General features: G+C 38.0%; 1 protein-coding gene across 1 annotated transcript in view; it reads right to left on the bottom strand.

Annotated features, from left to right (window-relative positions):
* Positions 1–16,772, bottom strand: part of ulk4 (unc-51 like kinase 4) — an 81,280-nt gene extending 64,508 nt beyond the window's left edge. The window contains exons 1-18 of the mRNA XM_023410419.2: positions 16,728–16,772; positions 15,690–15,830; positions 15,303–15,402; positions 14,891–15,030; positions 14,640–14,802; positions 13,886–13,987; positions 13,498–13,581; positions 13,337–13,412; positions 12,549–12,695; positions 12,000–12,325; positions 11,342–11,411; positions 11,080–11,146; positions 10,823–10,915; positions 10,435–10,495; positions 10,095–10,315; positions 9,431–9,477; positions 8,783–8,861; positions 827–934 (exon numbers count right to left, since the gene is read on the bottom strand). Coding sequence (XP_023266187.1) covers positions 827–934; positions 8,783–8,861; positions 9,431–9,477; positions 10,095–10,315; positions 10,435–10,495; positions 10,823–10,915; positions 11,080–11,146; positions 11,342–11,411; positions 12,000–12,325; positions 12,549–12,695; positions 13,337–13,412; positions 13,498–13,581; positions 13,886–13,987; positions 14,640–14,802; positions 14,891–15,030; positions 15,303–15,402; positions 15,690–15,827 — 2,022 coding nt within the window. The 5' untranslated portion in view covers positions 15,828–15,830; positions 16,728–16,772. The remainder of the gene's footprint in view (positions 1–826; positions 935–8,782; positions 8,862–9,430; positions 9,478–10,094; positions 10,316–10,434; positions 10,496–10,822; positions 10,916–11,079; positions 11,147–11,341; positions 11,412–11,999; positions 12,326–12,548; positions 12,696–13,336; positions 13,413–13,497; positions 13,582–13,885; positions 13,988–14,639; positions 14,803–14,890; positions 15,031–15,302; positions 15,403–15,689; positions 15,831–16,727) is intronic.
* Between the last annotated feature and the right edge of the window lie 225 nt (positions 16,773–16,997).

The following is a 16,997-nucleotide window of genomic DNA, read 5'->3' as shown; positions in this document are numbered from 1 at the left end:
ATTATGAGGATTACCATCCCAAAGATTTTGCACAATGAGTGAGTCAGTGACTGCTACAGAAAATGGCACACATTCTCTCCATGCAATTAGCTGGACCCTGATTGATTTTTTTGTCAGTATGAAAAATACTTTTTGTTTTATTGTCCATCATATCACAATTTTAGATATAGGTTTTTTCCTAAAACGTCTGCAGAATATCGTCATTTGTTTTCTACACAAGTGTTTCACCTAGCTCAATTTGTGTTAGATGATTACCAACAGCACTATATTGTGTTCATATTTGTCACATTTTGACATGTATGAAGGTGTATTATAATTGTTCTTTCACTCTCTTCATTTTATTGCTCTTGCTTGTTATGTTTATAGTGTTTAGTAAGCCCATGTGGGTTGGGCACCTTTTGGTCTATGACACTTTTAAATAAAATGACCTTACTTTACCTATATTCCTTATCTAAAAGTGCCCGTGTTCATAAAGTGCAGTCATACTCAATAAACTGTTGAAAGGGGATGCATTTCATTTTTTTTTTTGGTTTTGAAAATGACTGCACATTCGTATGTTCACAGTAGTAGCATTAGTGGGGTTTTTCGTCTTCACGTCCCTGCATTAGCCTGAAACTTTTGTTTCATTTCCCAGCTACAGTTAGTCAGTTGGATTTTCACATAAGCCAGTGCAAAAAGAATTGTACCAAAACTCAGACATCACCAGAAACCTATATAAAATGTCACAGCCCACCTTCTCTATTGGCCTGTCTAATAAAAGAAAAATACCAGAAAATAACCTTTAAAAGCCGAGGGGGAAAGAATATTCTTGTCGAGTCGAGTCTACCTGAGATGCAATGAGGTAGAGGAACTCTCCAAGTGGTGGCAGCAGGAACTGCTTTACTTTACTATTTCTCAGATTATCCCTCAATAGGTCTGTCAATGTGGACACAGCCTGAAAAGAGAAAAGAGAAGGCAATACAGTTTTATCAGCTCTTCTGTTCTTTTTTGTTGCAAATTAAAAAATGGAAACAGACCTAGGAAACTAGGCTCTATAAAACTGAAATTTCTGACAAGAAAATACGCCAGAGTTTAGTCAACATTTAATGATTTTATGTATCTTTAAGAATCTTAATTTCTCTACAGTGTGGAAGGTTTTCATTTCCTTTCACTCAGTATATTTCAAAAACCCATGCTTTGTGGGAATGGCTGTATCTGCATGAGTCCAGAATGAATACATCTGGTCACAGTGCCTATAATATAATACATCCTAACACAAAACCATATTTGTTTAGTATTTGCATTTCAGCTAACCAGATTACAGTTGGCTCTCTGCTGTAACCTGATTTCCTAAACATCACAGGTCAAAGAGGCCACTGATTTAAAACACTGATTTCTTCTATAAAAACAAAAGTTAAACTGATAAATTGACCAGGACAATATCGGCCAAAATTAGCTTATTCCAGATATACCAATATTGCTGCATATGTTGGCCATTAAGTAACAATAAATGCCAAATAAGGTATGTGATAATTTAGAAACAGTGTCTCCATTATAGAGTTTGTATATCAGAGAGTACTTACAAGTTGATTTTTACGCAGTTAAATGCTCAGTTGTTTACTTGGTCACAAACAAAAACAACATATCAAGGTTGCTTATGTTGAATGTGTTTTAAGTATTATTGGCCAACATATAATGATGACATTTTTTTTTAAATCCTCAAATATCTATATCAGTATTGGCCTCAAAGTTCGAATACAGTTGGCTATGGTAGAAACCAGATTTTTTGTGAACGTGTACTAATAAGCATATCTTAAATAAGTAAAGTATTGAAAGTAATGCTATGACAGTAGTGTGAAGGGGTAAAAGAACATCTGTAGCAGTGCACCCTTATTCAAAATAATAAAATCCAATGTTGGAATAAAAGTTTAACAGACCGTAAAATAATGTGCTTCTGAGTAGTAATGAGTAGCTTCTAGAGGTCTATATAAGTTATTTCCACACCTAAACTGTTGACTATTAACATAATTCAGTCACATGTGTTCTCTCATCAGGCCTCGGTTTCCTGCTCTGACAAAAAAAACAATCATCAAAAATAAAAAGACTATAATTTGGGGTGAAACTATTGCAAACTTTTTGGATATGACAAAAATATGAGAGACTACTGAGAGGTCACACTAAAAGCATCACAGGTAGAGGATAAGTTTTGTAGACTGGTTTGGGCTGGACCACCTGTAGCTCAACATCAGCAAAACAAAGGAGCTGATGGTGGACTTCAGGAGATCCAGGACTCCTGCTACTCCTCTTTCCATTAGGGGAGAGATGGTGGAGATGGTAAGAGTGTACAAATATGTGTCCACTTGGAGAGCAAGCTGGACTGGACCAGCAGAAACTCTACAGGAAAGGCCAGAGTTGGCTCTCTTTCCTGCTTTCCTTCATCTTCTGTGGCACCATGCTGCAGATGTTTTATGAGTCTGAGGGTGGCCGACACCAATAGACTCAACAAACTGATTCGAAAAGCCTGCTCAGTCCTGTGGATGGAGCTGGAACTTCTGCATGTAGTCGTGGAGAAGAGGATGTTGTCAAAAATCTCTATCATGGACAACGTCTCCCACCCTCTACTCAGTGTTCTGGTTAACCAAAAGAGCATGTTCAGTCAGAAACTCAGAATGACTAAGTGCTCCACTGAACATCCAGTTAAACAATTCTATCTGCACAGCTCCATCAGTACTACTAAACTAGTTCTCTTTCAGTTTACCTTTGAACATTACTGTTAATTTCCCAGTTAATTACTTTTTGTACATTTGCATTTGTACATCTTTCTATTCACTTACTGTGTATTTGTTATTAGTGCCACGGGTGCTCATCTCCGAGGCACTCCTCTACAGCTAGAATAGCTGAGAGGAGTGCCTCGGGGTGCCTCGGTTATTAATTTTCCGCCAAATTTCGGCACGTAACTCGTCCCGCAGCTTTGAGAAAACCCCGGTAATATATACATCAAAACGTGCGTCTTGATCCCGCAAGGGGTGCTATGACTTTTGGTGTTAAAATTCCCATTTTTCCCAAAGTTATTCCCAAAGAAACTGGGAATAAATAATGCATTAGAAATGCATTGGAATTTTCTTTAGAAACCCACCTTTTTTCGACAAAATTACACCTTTTTTCTGAGTCACCCAGCTCTCTCATACCTGCACGTAGAAATGTGATTCAAACTATAAAACGGAGGAAAACTTCTGCTCTCTCAAAAAGACAGGAATTGTTTTTACATAACATGTAAACTTTTCAAACTGTGAGCACTCAAAGGAGGAGTGCAAATCCCTTTTTCTTCAAAGTTAGAGTGAAAGCGTCAGTTGGCTAGAGTGCGTGAAGCAGTAAAAAATAACGTTTATTTTTATTTTTAACTCAAGCTCGCGGCCAAACCGTAAAAAGGAGACAAATAATTCTTAATGAAAATGTAGACATAGTTGTTGGGATTCATAAAATGTAACTTTGACAGGCAGGGTCTGCACAAAATTTAAACGGGGGTGCCGAGTCCGGCAGCAATACCTGTCTCACTCTCATTGACACCTAATGTAATCGTCTTTTTTTTTTCAAAAGAATCTCACTCTGTCTTCGCACTGAGCTTACTCACTCAATTTAAGGAATATCTGAATAAAATAGAGACTGTAGAAACTTCTGGCTTCAGTGTCTGGCACGGTCTTTTTCGGTTTATGAAAAGAAGTAACGGTTTTCTCATAATTTGCAGTTGTTTGAAGCCATGTAGAAGCCAAATTCTGGGCAGATTTTCGCATTGCCATGGCAACGGCAGCTCCTGACCTGTGTGCGTGCGTGCGTGCGCCTAGCAACCAGATAACCAACTCTCCAAGCTCCGCTAGCTTTACATTAGCCGCATGTTAGGTCTTAAATTACATTTAGTTAGGTCTTAAATATGTAAGTCCATTTCCTGCTTCCTTCGTTGCTTTTTTTTGTTTTGTTAAAAGATGTGTATAAGAGACAGCATCACGGCAGTAGCCCCCGTGGCACTCAAAATTTCCCTGGAATTTTCTAGTTATTATTAGTATTCCATAGTAGTTTCATAGTAGTGTTTACTTTTTTACTTATTTAATTCCTCTTTCCAAATTGTGTGTTGTGCAATTGTAACAAAGCAATTTCCCTGTGGGGATCATTAAAGTTTTTCTGATTCGGATTCTGATAGAGTGAGAAACGGAGGATGAAACACCAGTGAGAAGGAAGATGAGGAGGGAATGCATAAAATGGAAAGAAAAGGATGAATGAAGAAGAGAAAGATGGAGAAAAGAAAAATGCACTCGGAAAGAGGGAAAGCATTAAAAAGAGCAGAACAGCAGCAACAACAATCTCACTGAAAACCACTAAAATGCATACACAAACTTGCACACACACACTGAACTACACAGTAAGGGACACATGTATAAATGTATACACATACATTCATATTCATAGCATTAAGTAGATGCACACACATAACTAGATACATACAGACACCAGTCTCTCACACACACACAGAGAGAGAGAGAGAGAGAGAGAGAGAGAGAGAGAGAGAGAGAGAGAGAGAGAGAGAGAGAGAGAGAGTTAAGTATATGCAGAGACAGCCTTGCTGGCTCGCTGCTTCTTGGCATTAGCATTACTGCCAGCTTCCCCCCTCTGTGATCTGATGCAAGTTCTGCCTCACTCCTCTATCTCTCCCTTCTCCACTTTTTCTTTTTCCATCTCTCTGTTCTCTCTCTTCCCTCTGTTGTTTTTCTCCCTACTTCTGTATTTTCTTCTGCTCTACTTTGAATTGCCCTCTATGTATGTATCACATAATATCTTCACTCACCTACATCTTTCTCTCACACTTGCTTGTTTTTCACTGTCTCTCACCTTCTGTCTCTCTTTCTCATTGTAGGGTGAGAAGTGGTAACAGTCTGTTTGTCATGTTCTCTCTCGACATCTTTCCCTTTCCCTGAGGAGTTATTCTTTCCTTTTATATTTGCCCAAGAACCGTAGTGTATCCTCATGCTGAGCCATCTAAGAGCATAGTACGGTATCAGTTTGCAACTGGAATCCTGAGTAGGTCTAAGCATTATTGCTAATATACTTTGAGATTAGGGCAGAATGTTTTAGTTACCCTTATTTAAACATACACAGATGATAAACTCATACCATGCTGTGTCACCGTTAACCCAGTATGTTAATGGTGCACATGTGCTATTGAGTTTCTGCCTATTTCCTACATGCACTGTACTGCTGTCCTCTCTCTCCCTCCCTTCCTGAGTTTAGTTTCTCTGGTGTGTTTGAAACTAGCCACAAAGCTGCTCTCAGGCAGAGGGTGCACACACCACTATTTTCCCCTAGAACACATTGTCATTATCTCAGCATCAACACTCCCTCAGATCAAATGATGCACATGAATGCACACACACATAAAAACACATAAACATATGCACTCAATTTACATGCATAAACAACACTAAATAATTGCACAGAGAATAAGAAGACATACCAACACAGCACCCAGAAGTTTTGCTCATATGCACACAACTATAACAGGTTCAAATAGTGCACATGAGCAGTCACTATGTGTCTGCACTTGGGACAGCCAGATGTGTAAAGAAAGAATACAGAGGGCAGGTTGGTAGATTATGAGAGATTTAAAGAGGAAACTTCACATGACTTTACTGATTTAACAGCTAATACAAGGTTTGTTTCTGCTGAGGTGAGAGAGGAGACTGGTATGTGAAGCAGAAGTAACACTCTTATCTTCAACCACCCAGCTTTCCTCCTAAATTTGTATAATTTACCAAATTAACATGCTAGCTTTTTACTGAGATGACAGAAGATTGACCTTTGCAAAATGTATATATGTTCTCAAGTGTGTCATGACAGATATGACATACTGGGTGTCAATGGTAAAACAAAATGTATGGCTCAGCTATACAAAGCAAAAATATTTCCTGTATTTAAACAGTTTCAGTAATGAATCAAACACCTAATTTAAGAGTTGTTGGATATAGGTTAAAGCAGACTCTTGGAATATCTTCAACAGATATCTCCAAGAAACAAGACAACTACATTTTCAGTTTGACCATAAGCATACAGTATACTGTACAGTATGTTTTGAATTGAATGCATTTTATCAAGATCCATTAGTTGTCTGATATTTGTATAATACAAGTGTTTTGAACTCTCATTCTTACTTTCAAGAGGTATTCACAAATGCTTTGAGTAGTGTTTTCCTGGAGCCAGTGCCCTCTGAATGCATGTTCCTAAAGATTGCTGTGAGCTTTTAGAATGCATTAAGACCCCATATCCTCATGAAACAACCTGCACAGTATAAGCTTTAAGAGGATAAAGCGCTGTAAAAGCCACAGAAAACTTTATAAGTGATGATAAGTGAAGGGGAAAATGTTATCTAGTTGGTTTCGAAGGCACAGCTTCCCTAAGTCACATAAGAAAAGCAGTAAGCTTGCATTAGTAACATTAACCCAGAAAATGTTATTCTTATTTACTTCTATTTGAGAAGAGAGACAGAGAGAGTGGGGGACAAAGACAGACAGACTAGAGAGAGAAAAGAGAAAGCAGCAGACAGACAGAAAGCACAGAGTAAGACAGAAAGAGAGAGAGAGAGACAGACAAGTGTGTATGTGTGTGTGTGTGTGTGTGTGTGTGTGTGTGTGTGTGTGTGTGTGTGTGTGAGATGGGTGGAGGGGTAGGGGGTGATCGAAGCATATAGCAGTTACCATGGTAACTAAACCCAGCCCTGACACTCCAATCAGCAGGACTGCAGCAGGAGAACCCCTGCTGAGACGACACACACACACACACAGGAAAATGTAAGTATATCACTACAACATAAGAATACGCACAAACATACATACACACACACTAGTACATACACAGGATCCCACAAAAACATTTCTCAAAAAAGCCCATGCACACTTACAAACACACCTACACAAGCACGCACGCACACACACACACACACACACACACACACACACACACACACGCCCTGCTGAGTCCATAGGTGGACACACACATGGTCATAGACACAAACAGGCACACAAATATACACAGGCACAAACGTACAGCTTTGTCCTTTTTTTAACAATTTGTCATCCAACGGAAGCTGCAGGGAGGTATGGAGGGTAGCAGAAAAAAAACGTTCCGCCATTTGTCTTTAACAACAAGCGCACCGAAAAAACACTGCTATGCCACAGTCAGCCATTTTGTAAATCTCCGTGACGACTTAGTAGCAGTAAAGTGTCAGAACAAGTGGAGAAAGAGAGAAGAAAAAGACAAACCGGGAAAGGGAGCGCATGTGGAATCAGAACTGCTGTAGCCGGATCGATTTCACTCAGAATAAATAGATGTGATTGAGAAGACGAAGAGACAAAGAAGAGTAGAGAGGAGGTCGAAAACAGAGACAGGAAAAGGGTGTTTAGATCTGTTCAGGATGAAAGGATCAAATAAAGGAGAGCGGCTCCAGACCTCACCACCATACTAAACTGCTTTTACGTTGAATTAGTTCAGCACCACACTGTCTGAATGTGTGTGCGTGTTTGTATGTGGATGTGTGGTGAAGGGGACTCAGTAAAGCATCTGAATTGTTTATGTGTGTCTGTCTAAAAGACTTTGCATGTCGACAAGTGTGTCCTATTACTTTACAGCACTTTTTCTTTGATGATTATGGGTTATAAGACTGATGTAGTTACATTTGTCAGTTTATTAGGAACAACTAGATAAAACTAGTGAAAACTAATACAAATAAATTCTTCATGCAGGTTACAATGTTCAGTTTTTGTTGGAACTGTCTTGTAATTGGATTGGATAAAATAAGAGTCACCGCAAACTAAATCTTCCAAAGTGACCATTAAGTTGAATGAACTCCTCTCTGAAACAGCTTCAACAAAAGCAAAACATTATATTCTTCATGAAGATAGTATTTATTGCAGGACTGCAGGAGAGAGAGAGAGAGAGAGAGAGAGAGAGAGAGAGAGAGAGAGAGAGAGAGAGAGAGAGAGAGAGCGCGAGCTGTTTTCAGTGTCTCTGAGGCTAATGAAAGACTTATTGTCTTGTAGCTTTAATGCCACCTGCTGGTACACACTAGTACTATAAAGTTAGAGTGGACAGAGACAACCACATCCATCCGTATCTTGTGGTAAAGGAAATGTTCACCTTTATGTCAGGCTTCAGGTTTTTCATTATTGGTGACATTTGTGCCTCTAAGCTGAAATAATGTCCAAACAAAAATTATAATTTCTGAATTACAAAAAAAAAACCAGATGCACAGAGCAAAATTAACCAGAACTTACTATAAATAAAGCAACAATTATACATACTGTATGCAATACTGCACTCATTATTCATATGTTTTATGTATGTTCTTATGCATAAGTGCATTCATCCTTTCTGTGATATGCATATGGTGGGCTCCTGCTGGTATATACAGCCATCACATGGTGCAAACTAGTACTGCAGGCTTGAGTCCAACATGTTTAGCAAAGGTTTAGGAATACCCCTGTTTTATTGTTAGTTATTAAACAGTTGACTTTAAGCATTTGTATTGCTTTGGAGTAAAACTGACAACAAATTTTTTAGAGTGATTAGGTTATACTTTTTCTAAAAAGCCAGTGTTGCTCCTGTACTTGTAACTCCAGTCTGAATGAAATTCATCAATAAATGTGAACTTGCAGTGGAAACAATATAGAAAATTATGTGTCCTCCTATTGGAAGACCAGTGTGTGTGTGTGTGTGTGTGTGTGTGTGTGTGTGTGTGTGTGTGTGTGTGTGTGTTCAGGACCTCAGAAACAGGACTGTCCTCTCCAAGTTCAGTACAGTGCAGTGCCAGTAGACCCATCACTCTGAGAACCTTGCTCCGTCTGTAAAACATTTTTTTATTTCCAATTAATGTTGAGTTTGATTGTATATCAACACAGGACAATCTAAAAGTATTTTCCAATGAAGAAACAGTCCTAATTAAATAGAGCACTGATAAGAGGAGGTTGTCAGTTTCCAGTTCATATCCAAAGCCTGTAAACTCAAACAAAACAAAGAGCACCAGATCTTTGTAAACACCCACTTTGTTTTAGCTTTCATTAGAAACTATGTTTCTGTGTTAATAGCAGTAAGTAGGAAACACAGTTGTAAAAGAACTGTAAAGAACAGGGAGAAGAGAGTGAGCAAAGAGACATCTTTGTGGGTATGCCATGTTCCAAATGCTTGTCTGCCCCTAATGTTTGTTGCTTTTTTAAAGCAGTTTTTCTATCATAGTGCAGGTCTGTCACATCACTTAAATTTTGAGTATCTCAGTGGCTTGTATTTCATCTCCAAGAGTGAGAATTTTTTTTTGTTTTTTTACTATGTATTGGTAGAAACCACTTCTCCAACATAATCGCCTCCCTAGTATAAAGAGATAATTAAAAGAATTGGAAACATAATTTGTACTTACACATCCCAGTTAGGAGCTTGTCGTAACTGCTGCATCAAAACTGGAAGCTGAATGTAGGAGGATGTAGATTGGAGAGACAGATATAGAGAAAAAGCAGAAAGTCAATTTGTGAGAACTGATATGCAACAGTAAAACAAGGATTTTAGATTTATTATGCCTTTTAATAAGCTTGATCAAATGTGATGTTTGTAAATGTCATATATATTTAAGATATATATGTTCTCAAGTATTTCAAAGTCCAATAAAAGAGAAGTCCTTTTGTTTTTTTGCCCTGAATAATTCAATGGGACTATGACCTTGTCACTGCACTTATGACTCCCACTTGACTAATGACCAGTTGGGAGCAATGGCAAGAAACCCATGCATGTTAGATCTTCCTGATGAAGCTCTTTATTTTTTCCTAGGTAAAAATAAATGGCTGGCATGTACATGACAGAGGGCACAAAACTAAATTCATAATTTATTATGTTGTGTTAGAGTTTACAAACATACAAACACAGAAAATAAGGTTATTTTACAACCTCAGTGTCACTCAGCTAAGAGCAAGGACTCCCACACTGCCTTACAATGTCTGAAATCTCCCTCAAACTGCAAAAATAAACCCAGCCAGTAGTGATGCAACAATATTTCAACAGGGATCCTCCGAAAATCCATGTTTTCCTACCAGTGTTGAGTTAATCAGCCTGTTAGCAATAACTTTATGTCCAGCCACACAGCAGAGGTAACACAGCAGGTTGAGTTTGGAGCGAGTGGTTGTGGAGGGAGGAACAGTAGCAGTGGAGGACGAGGAGAGAGGAGTGGAGGGATTGTGTTCTTCAAGAGATGAACAGAGCTGTAAGAGGAACACATCCCACCCTTCGTCACCCAGGGACTGCAGCTTCTCAACTAGTGGAGTGGAATGGAGCGGAGTGGAGAAGAGAGGAGAGGGCAAGTAACCATACACTGAGACCCTTTGAATTTTCTCTGTACAAAACTTCTAAATACTGACTCAAAAACAAATGTACCTGAATGCGCTGGTACACAAAGGGTTTTAGGATCGAATCGCACAGGAGGACTCTTAAAAATCTGGTAAACAGAAAGAGAATAACATAAAGTCTAAATTCCCATGTAACTATTTTCCTTCCTCCCTGTTAGCAATGTATGTATGCAAGCTTTTTATTGAACTGAAAAGTTAACATACATATTTGATACATATTTCATTGTTACCATAACAAAAATAATACAAATTTACTTATACAATTTAATTGTTTGAGGAGGTTATAATAAAACTGGAACAGCAGAAAAGACACAAGGACACTGAAGATCATTTAAAGTAAATAGGTGTAAAAATAGATGTATTTTAAGTATCTGAAAACACTTAGAAATGTGAAAGAGCCTGTGTCCGATATGTACCTTGGGGTTGTCCATGATTGGGGTGACAGTCAGATCAGAGTCAGTATGGAGAAGAGCTTTCACACAGGATGTGATGTCAGTCCCAGTACTGGCCTTGGAGCACGGAAAGGAAAGACAGGAGAGAAGAATAATCAACCTCAGCAAAAGTTGACTGAAGTACAATAGCTAAGTTGCCAGTATGCCAGTTAACCATGTTATCATTATTAGAATGAATCACATCTAACTGCTGTTTGCAGATTTCAGCGTGTATGGTGTACCTGAGGTACAATGTTCTGGTTCGAAGAGTCTGACATACTACAGCTCTTTCTTGAGTTGGCACGGGAGCTAGAAGAACAACATGAAAAGAATATTAAAATATCATGTAATAATACAATACATACAATATAATTTATATATTTTCACATAAAGAATTTAGAACAAGCAGCTCAATGATTAACCTGGAAAACAGGAATAAGTCTGTGACCTAGGGAAACCCTGGCAGACCAGGTAGACTGGCAGTAGATGGACTGAACTGAATACCTGAGCAGAAAAATGGCCTCAGTGTTGTCCTCATCCACACCACTCTTTGGCCTGAGCGCTGATACGTTATCTGGAGGAAGAAGCACACAAGATACTGAATCTTATTTTCTAGGGGATGTTGCTTTATCACACATATGTCTGGAACACATGCCTAGTAAAGGCCACACAGGTGAAAGATTGAGCACACATTTTAATCAGAAATTAAATCTGCACAATAGGAACAATAGCAAAATCCAAAGGTTTGCAGTAGAGAGGGAAAAAATAGGATAGAACAAAATTGGCTTATCTAGAAAACCAGATAACTACAGCCATGTTCATGCAGACAGTTCAAACACAGAAAAATAAGGTGGTAAAGGAATGAAAACCATGCTAAATAATCTTTCTTTATGCAGCACGAGTTTGCTGATTGTGCCTATAAAATTACACATTCTCAATGCTGCTGCTGTGAAACAGTTTTGCTTATGGGTATGACGATGGTGGTTGCTTCCCATAAATACAGTATATAATGTCCAATCAACAACCCTTCATATCAACCCGTCACACATACAAATATGGTCCACATGAACAGAAGACATACATTATGGCCAACATTTAAACTCTCATGTCTAACCTAAAACACATAAACATAATCAAACATAGACATCAGTAAATGTGTTACCTAGTTTAAATGACTTATGGGGCTGCAGTGTATAGCATAACTGCTGGGCCCGAGTTAGCTTGGGTTCATCTTCTTCTTTTGCCTCCCCCTCCCCTCTTCTCTCCTTTCCCAGCTCCCTGTCCAAGTCCTGGCTGTTCCTTAAAACTCCACAGGTAGTGGATCTGACAACTTGTTGGCTATCAGTCTGTCTGTCAGTTGTTGCAGTTGTTCTCTGTGATGAGATTAGTTTCTGACAAGTCCTATGGGCTGGCTGGGCAATGGCTGAGTGGCTGTTTGAACACTCATCTGCCTGTGCTGGACGTAAAGGGTCAGGAATCCTTGTGTGTCTGTGGAGGTATTGAAAGAACACATACTATTACAAACTATTCAACAGAAGGAAAAGATTAGGCTGGATTTGAACAGCACTTTGCCATCTACAGCTACCATTAATGTGTGCTTTACTGCTGTTTCACAAAACAAATCTGGATGCATTAAACGGCAACAAAATGTTTGTAGAAAGAAGGCTGTAGGAGCTATAAAATAAAAAAATAAAATAATAAAGCTACAAACCTCAAGATAACTGGACCAACTCCCTCACCACAATTAATTTTCTCTGGATCTCCCTCTTCATCCTTTTCTTCTCCCTCTTCTACATCTTCTTCCTCCATCAGTATTAATGTCCAGAAAGGGTGGTCCAGCAACTCTGGCCAGTCCATCCTAAAGAACAAAAAAAGAAACTAACAACAAAACTAAACATTGAGAAGGAGACCGAAAAATGACCCTAAGCTCAACATGCAATGAAAATTAGCATTCTTAAGTAATTCAATGCTGAATTTAAGTACATTTCATGGAAACTCTCTAGCTGTTAATAAAACTTTGTTAACAAAACTTTTTCTGAAGAGCACAGCACAATAATATTGCCACAGTGTTAAGATAAAGAGATGGACTAACATCAGGAAATGTGTTTAATTTTGTTGGAGGTTCATGAACATTTAACTATCTAGACTGAGAAACATAGATAATATGCAACAATAAGATCTATAGCAATTTGATGTCAAGCTAAAAATATAAGCTACCTTCAAGAGAATCAAGGTACAAACTAAATTCTGTGCTATACTTTAAAAGTGACAGTACGGATGTTGTATTGTTTCCACCCACCCACCCATTTGCTATAAAACGTATCCTCAAGGGCCACAGGGAGGCTGTTGTATTGTAATTGTAATTAAATCAAGTAGGCTACCCCAAGATTTCCAGCGTTGATGTGATGAAATGTTGTAAAATGTTGTGATGATAGTAGTAACAGCAGGAGTAGAATAGTGTGTGTGTGCTGGACCTGTGCGTGTGTCTAGAAACCTGACCTCTCCTCTGGGTTTTTGTTGAGCAAGGCTTTCAGAAGATTCTGAAAGTCATCACTGGGAGGACCGACTGAAAACACTAACAAAAAACAGAGAGGATATTTTTAATTAATTAAAAAAACCGTAAGCATATGAGCGTGTGTATATGAGAGAGTACGTATTACCTGTCTGTCTGGGAGGTGGTGGTTCCTGATATAAAATCATCTCTGTCAGTTCAGTGTAGCTATCAGAAAAGAATGGTGGTTTACCTGGAAAACAAAGTCAGTCTGGGTTTAGGTTTACAATACAGCACAGTAATGTATCCTATTTTCTAATAACTGGTGTAATGTTTCACCTTTTTGCAGTTTAGTGTTTCAGAATATAGTCATCAGTTTTAGGAGTTTCATTATATTTCCTAATAAAGAATTGTCTTAATTATCATCATGAATTATAGGTGCTTGATATACAATAGTTTAAAAAGGAAAAACAAACATTCTTAAATGAATTTATACTCATGTGCACTTAATCATATTCAATGTATGCATGTGTCAGCATGTGTGTGTATGTGGATACCAGTGTACATGTAGTAGAGTATACACCCTAGAGCCCAGAGATCAGAGCTTATATTGGTTTCTGATCCTTGCAAAACCTCTGGAGCACTGTAAGTTGGAGAACCTGAAAATATACATCATACACATATGGTAATGATGAAAGACAAAAATAGTACAACAAGATATTAATCCTCATAATGAATAAAGATGTTCTGATGTTGAGCTTCGGTCAAATTTTACATTTCTATGAGTTTTGTATTCTTGGTTACCATGTGGTAAATTGTGGAGTCTAATCAATATATTGGTTGATGTTAAACCAATAAATTAAATTACTGATGGTAAGTAGGATTCTTTATTATTCATTAGCATCGAATACAATTCCACACTCAGCTTTTAGTCTCTGATGTGATCACCATCTCATAACAACAACTACTCCATCCCCTTATTCCTCATGTCATTTTGAATTCACCCACACAAGTAGTGTTTTTGTTATGACCTAAAATACATCTCCTGTTATTGCAAACCTGGGCAACTGGCCAGTAGTCTTCCCCTGAAGGCTTTTCCACCCTGTGTGTCACATAAAATCCTTGCTGTCTGTTCATGTGTTTCCCAGCTGCTAATTTGTTCCCTACAGCATATATAAGCTCAATTCAACTGCATCCATCAAAAAGTTTTATATCTTTGGACTCCTCTTTGCTAATCTACTGGTTAGCTCCTCCATCAATCAATAATGCAATACACAGAGAGCCAACATGATTAAAAGATGGCCATCTGACCTTGTAATCTTTTCCTCATCTTGTCAAAGTTCTCTTTGCCATCTCCCTCCCCTGACTCCTCAGATGTAGAGATCTGGGTAAAGAAATCCTCCAGTGCCTCTCCCTCTGCCTTGGACAGACAGAAGTTACCAAACTTCAGGATGCCACTACCATCCAGTAGAATCTATGGGGATAAAGGGAGTGTTACTGTATCCATAAGATAATGATAATTATGCTGTTATACTGACAGTCTTACATACATGAATGCAAACCTTAGCAGGGGTCAAGTCTGAGAAAATGATTCCTAATTCATGGATGTGTTTCAGTCCTTTGACCAAGTCCCATCCAAATCTCCTCACTACATCTTCTGATAGACAACCATCCTGACTAATCACAGATTCCATGGAACCACCTAACGAAGATTAAAAAAAATGGAAAGACAGACAAGAGAGCAAGCATGAGAGAGAGAGAGAGAGACAAAGAAACTTACTTACATACTAACACCTGTTGCATTGTTTTAAAAACCAACAAACCCTCCCACATATAAAAAAAAAAAACATGCCACTTATAAGCTACAATAAGATGCATTTTTCACTTCCCATCATTTGATGGATGAAATAAATGAGATAATTCCATTTGATGATGCATTACTGCTTATTAGGCGTGCCAGAAATAATTACTGACCTGTACAGAGCTCCATCACCAACCAAAGGTGGTTACTTGTTTCATACCACTCATAGAAGCATACTATGTTTGGATGATCCAAGTCATGACTGAGACGAACCTAACAGGGAACAGAAACAAGGATTTACACATAAAGAGTAAGTATTCTTTATTAAAGGCTCAAAAGCTATGGTTTTTAAAATAAGTGATTGTAGTAAAGCTATTTTTCTGATGAGATCATACTTGTTTTAAGTCAATATAGCTCTTAATAATCTTTAAATCATTATTTCATGGTTGGTGATTTCGGGTCTCATCAGGCTGCATAAAACAATATTATTAGTATAAAAAAATGATTGAAAATGTGATAGATGTCTTAATAAGTTTATAAAGTTTAAAGCACTATCCTACATGGTTAGTGATCTCAGGTCTCTTGACTTTGTTGGTGCAGATGATGGCCACATAATTTAGATTGCCCTTCCTTCTTCCTTTATAGACAACAGAGCTACTGCCTGCCCCAAGCTCCTCATACAGGATAAAGTTCTCCATCCGCTGTGGAGAAGAAACAAGAGGCTGAAAGTTATAATTATTAGAAATTTCAAGATTATTTCGTTATCAATGAGGAATAAAAGCAGAGAAATGTAAGTCATAAAAAACAATTATACAGTAGTATCTCTTTATTATCTTAACTGTATCATAATTGTTGATGTCAGAACAAACATAATAGTTGAAATATTGTTAATAATTACAGACCATAGAATTTTTAAATTACCATTAAGCGAAAACGCATTAAAGTTGTTCTTTATATCGTTTGACATTGGCACTGGCCAACATCACTTACTAATAAATAAATAACACAAACCGCGGCATAAATGTATTCTATCAACACTCAAACAAATAAATAAATACACGTAAATGAACTATACTGTAATTTGTTGTATATTCAAAGTACAATCGTCCTGTTGATGAACTAACATTTAGCATACTTATGTTACACAGCTGCAATATAAAATGGCTACCCGTAAAAATTACCAACTGATTACAATTGCGGTTAATTAGCTACAGGACACCTGGTACCTGTTTCACTCTGAGGGCATGATTTGAGGGGGAAAACTTCCATACGCAGCTAACCATATAGGACTCTACAGTGCTACATAATTATATCAAATGAACTTTGAGTAGATAATTAACTACTAAGTGGTGAAAATAATATTCATCGTAAACTTAAACTGTCGAGTTACAGGTAAACGGTTGGCCCTTAACTACGTGTGTGTTCTGACAACTGCTAACTTTATCGTCTATTTAGAAGCAGAGGCAGGCCGCTTGTAATAAGACAGCAGTTTACTGCAACACCGAAAAAGAAACGCAGTCAAAAGAAAACTTCATGGAGATGCACACAGTCTAAAAAAAGTATAAATTCATATTGTGTTTGCTTTTCCTCAAACTTACTGTTGCCTTAGCTTCGAACTTGCCTCTTCAACGACGCGCTGTTTGTTGGCGGAAGAGTGGTGGGCCACGTAATTACAACTGGAAGAGGGAAGTCCGGAATTCCTCAGATAAAATTAGGACGACTTCTACTCACCAAAACCATTACATGTGTATAAAGAAGTGTATTTGTGTTTATAGAATGGTTCCATATACACGTGGTCCAAGCAAAACGTTGACTTACTATAAAACTAATATTAATTATAACCGGGCCACCCCCAAATGGCATATTCC

The sequence above is a fragment of the Seriola lalandi genome, unplaced genomic scaffold (genome assembly GCF_002814215.2).
Source record: "Seriola lalandi dorsalis isolate HSWRI2012SDOR001 ecotype SW California unplaced genomic scaffold, Sedor1 jcf7180002054425, whole genome shotgun sequence".
Classification (NCBI taxonomy): domain Eukaryota; kingdom Metazoa; phylum Chordata; class Actinopteri; order Carangiformes; family Carangidae; genus Seriola; species Seriola lalandi.
This window is presented reverse-complemented; position numbering and strand designations above follow the sequence as displayed.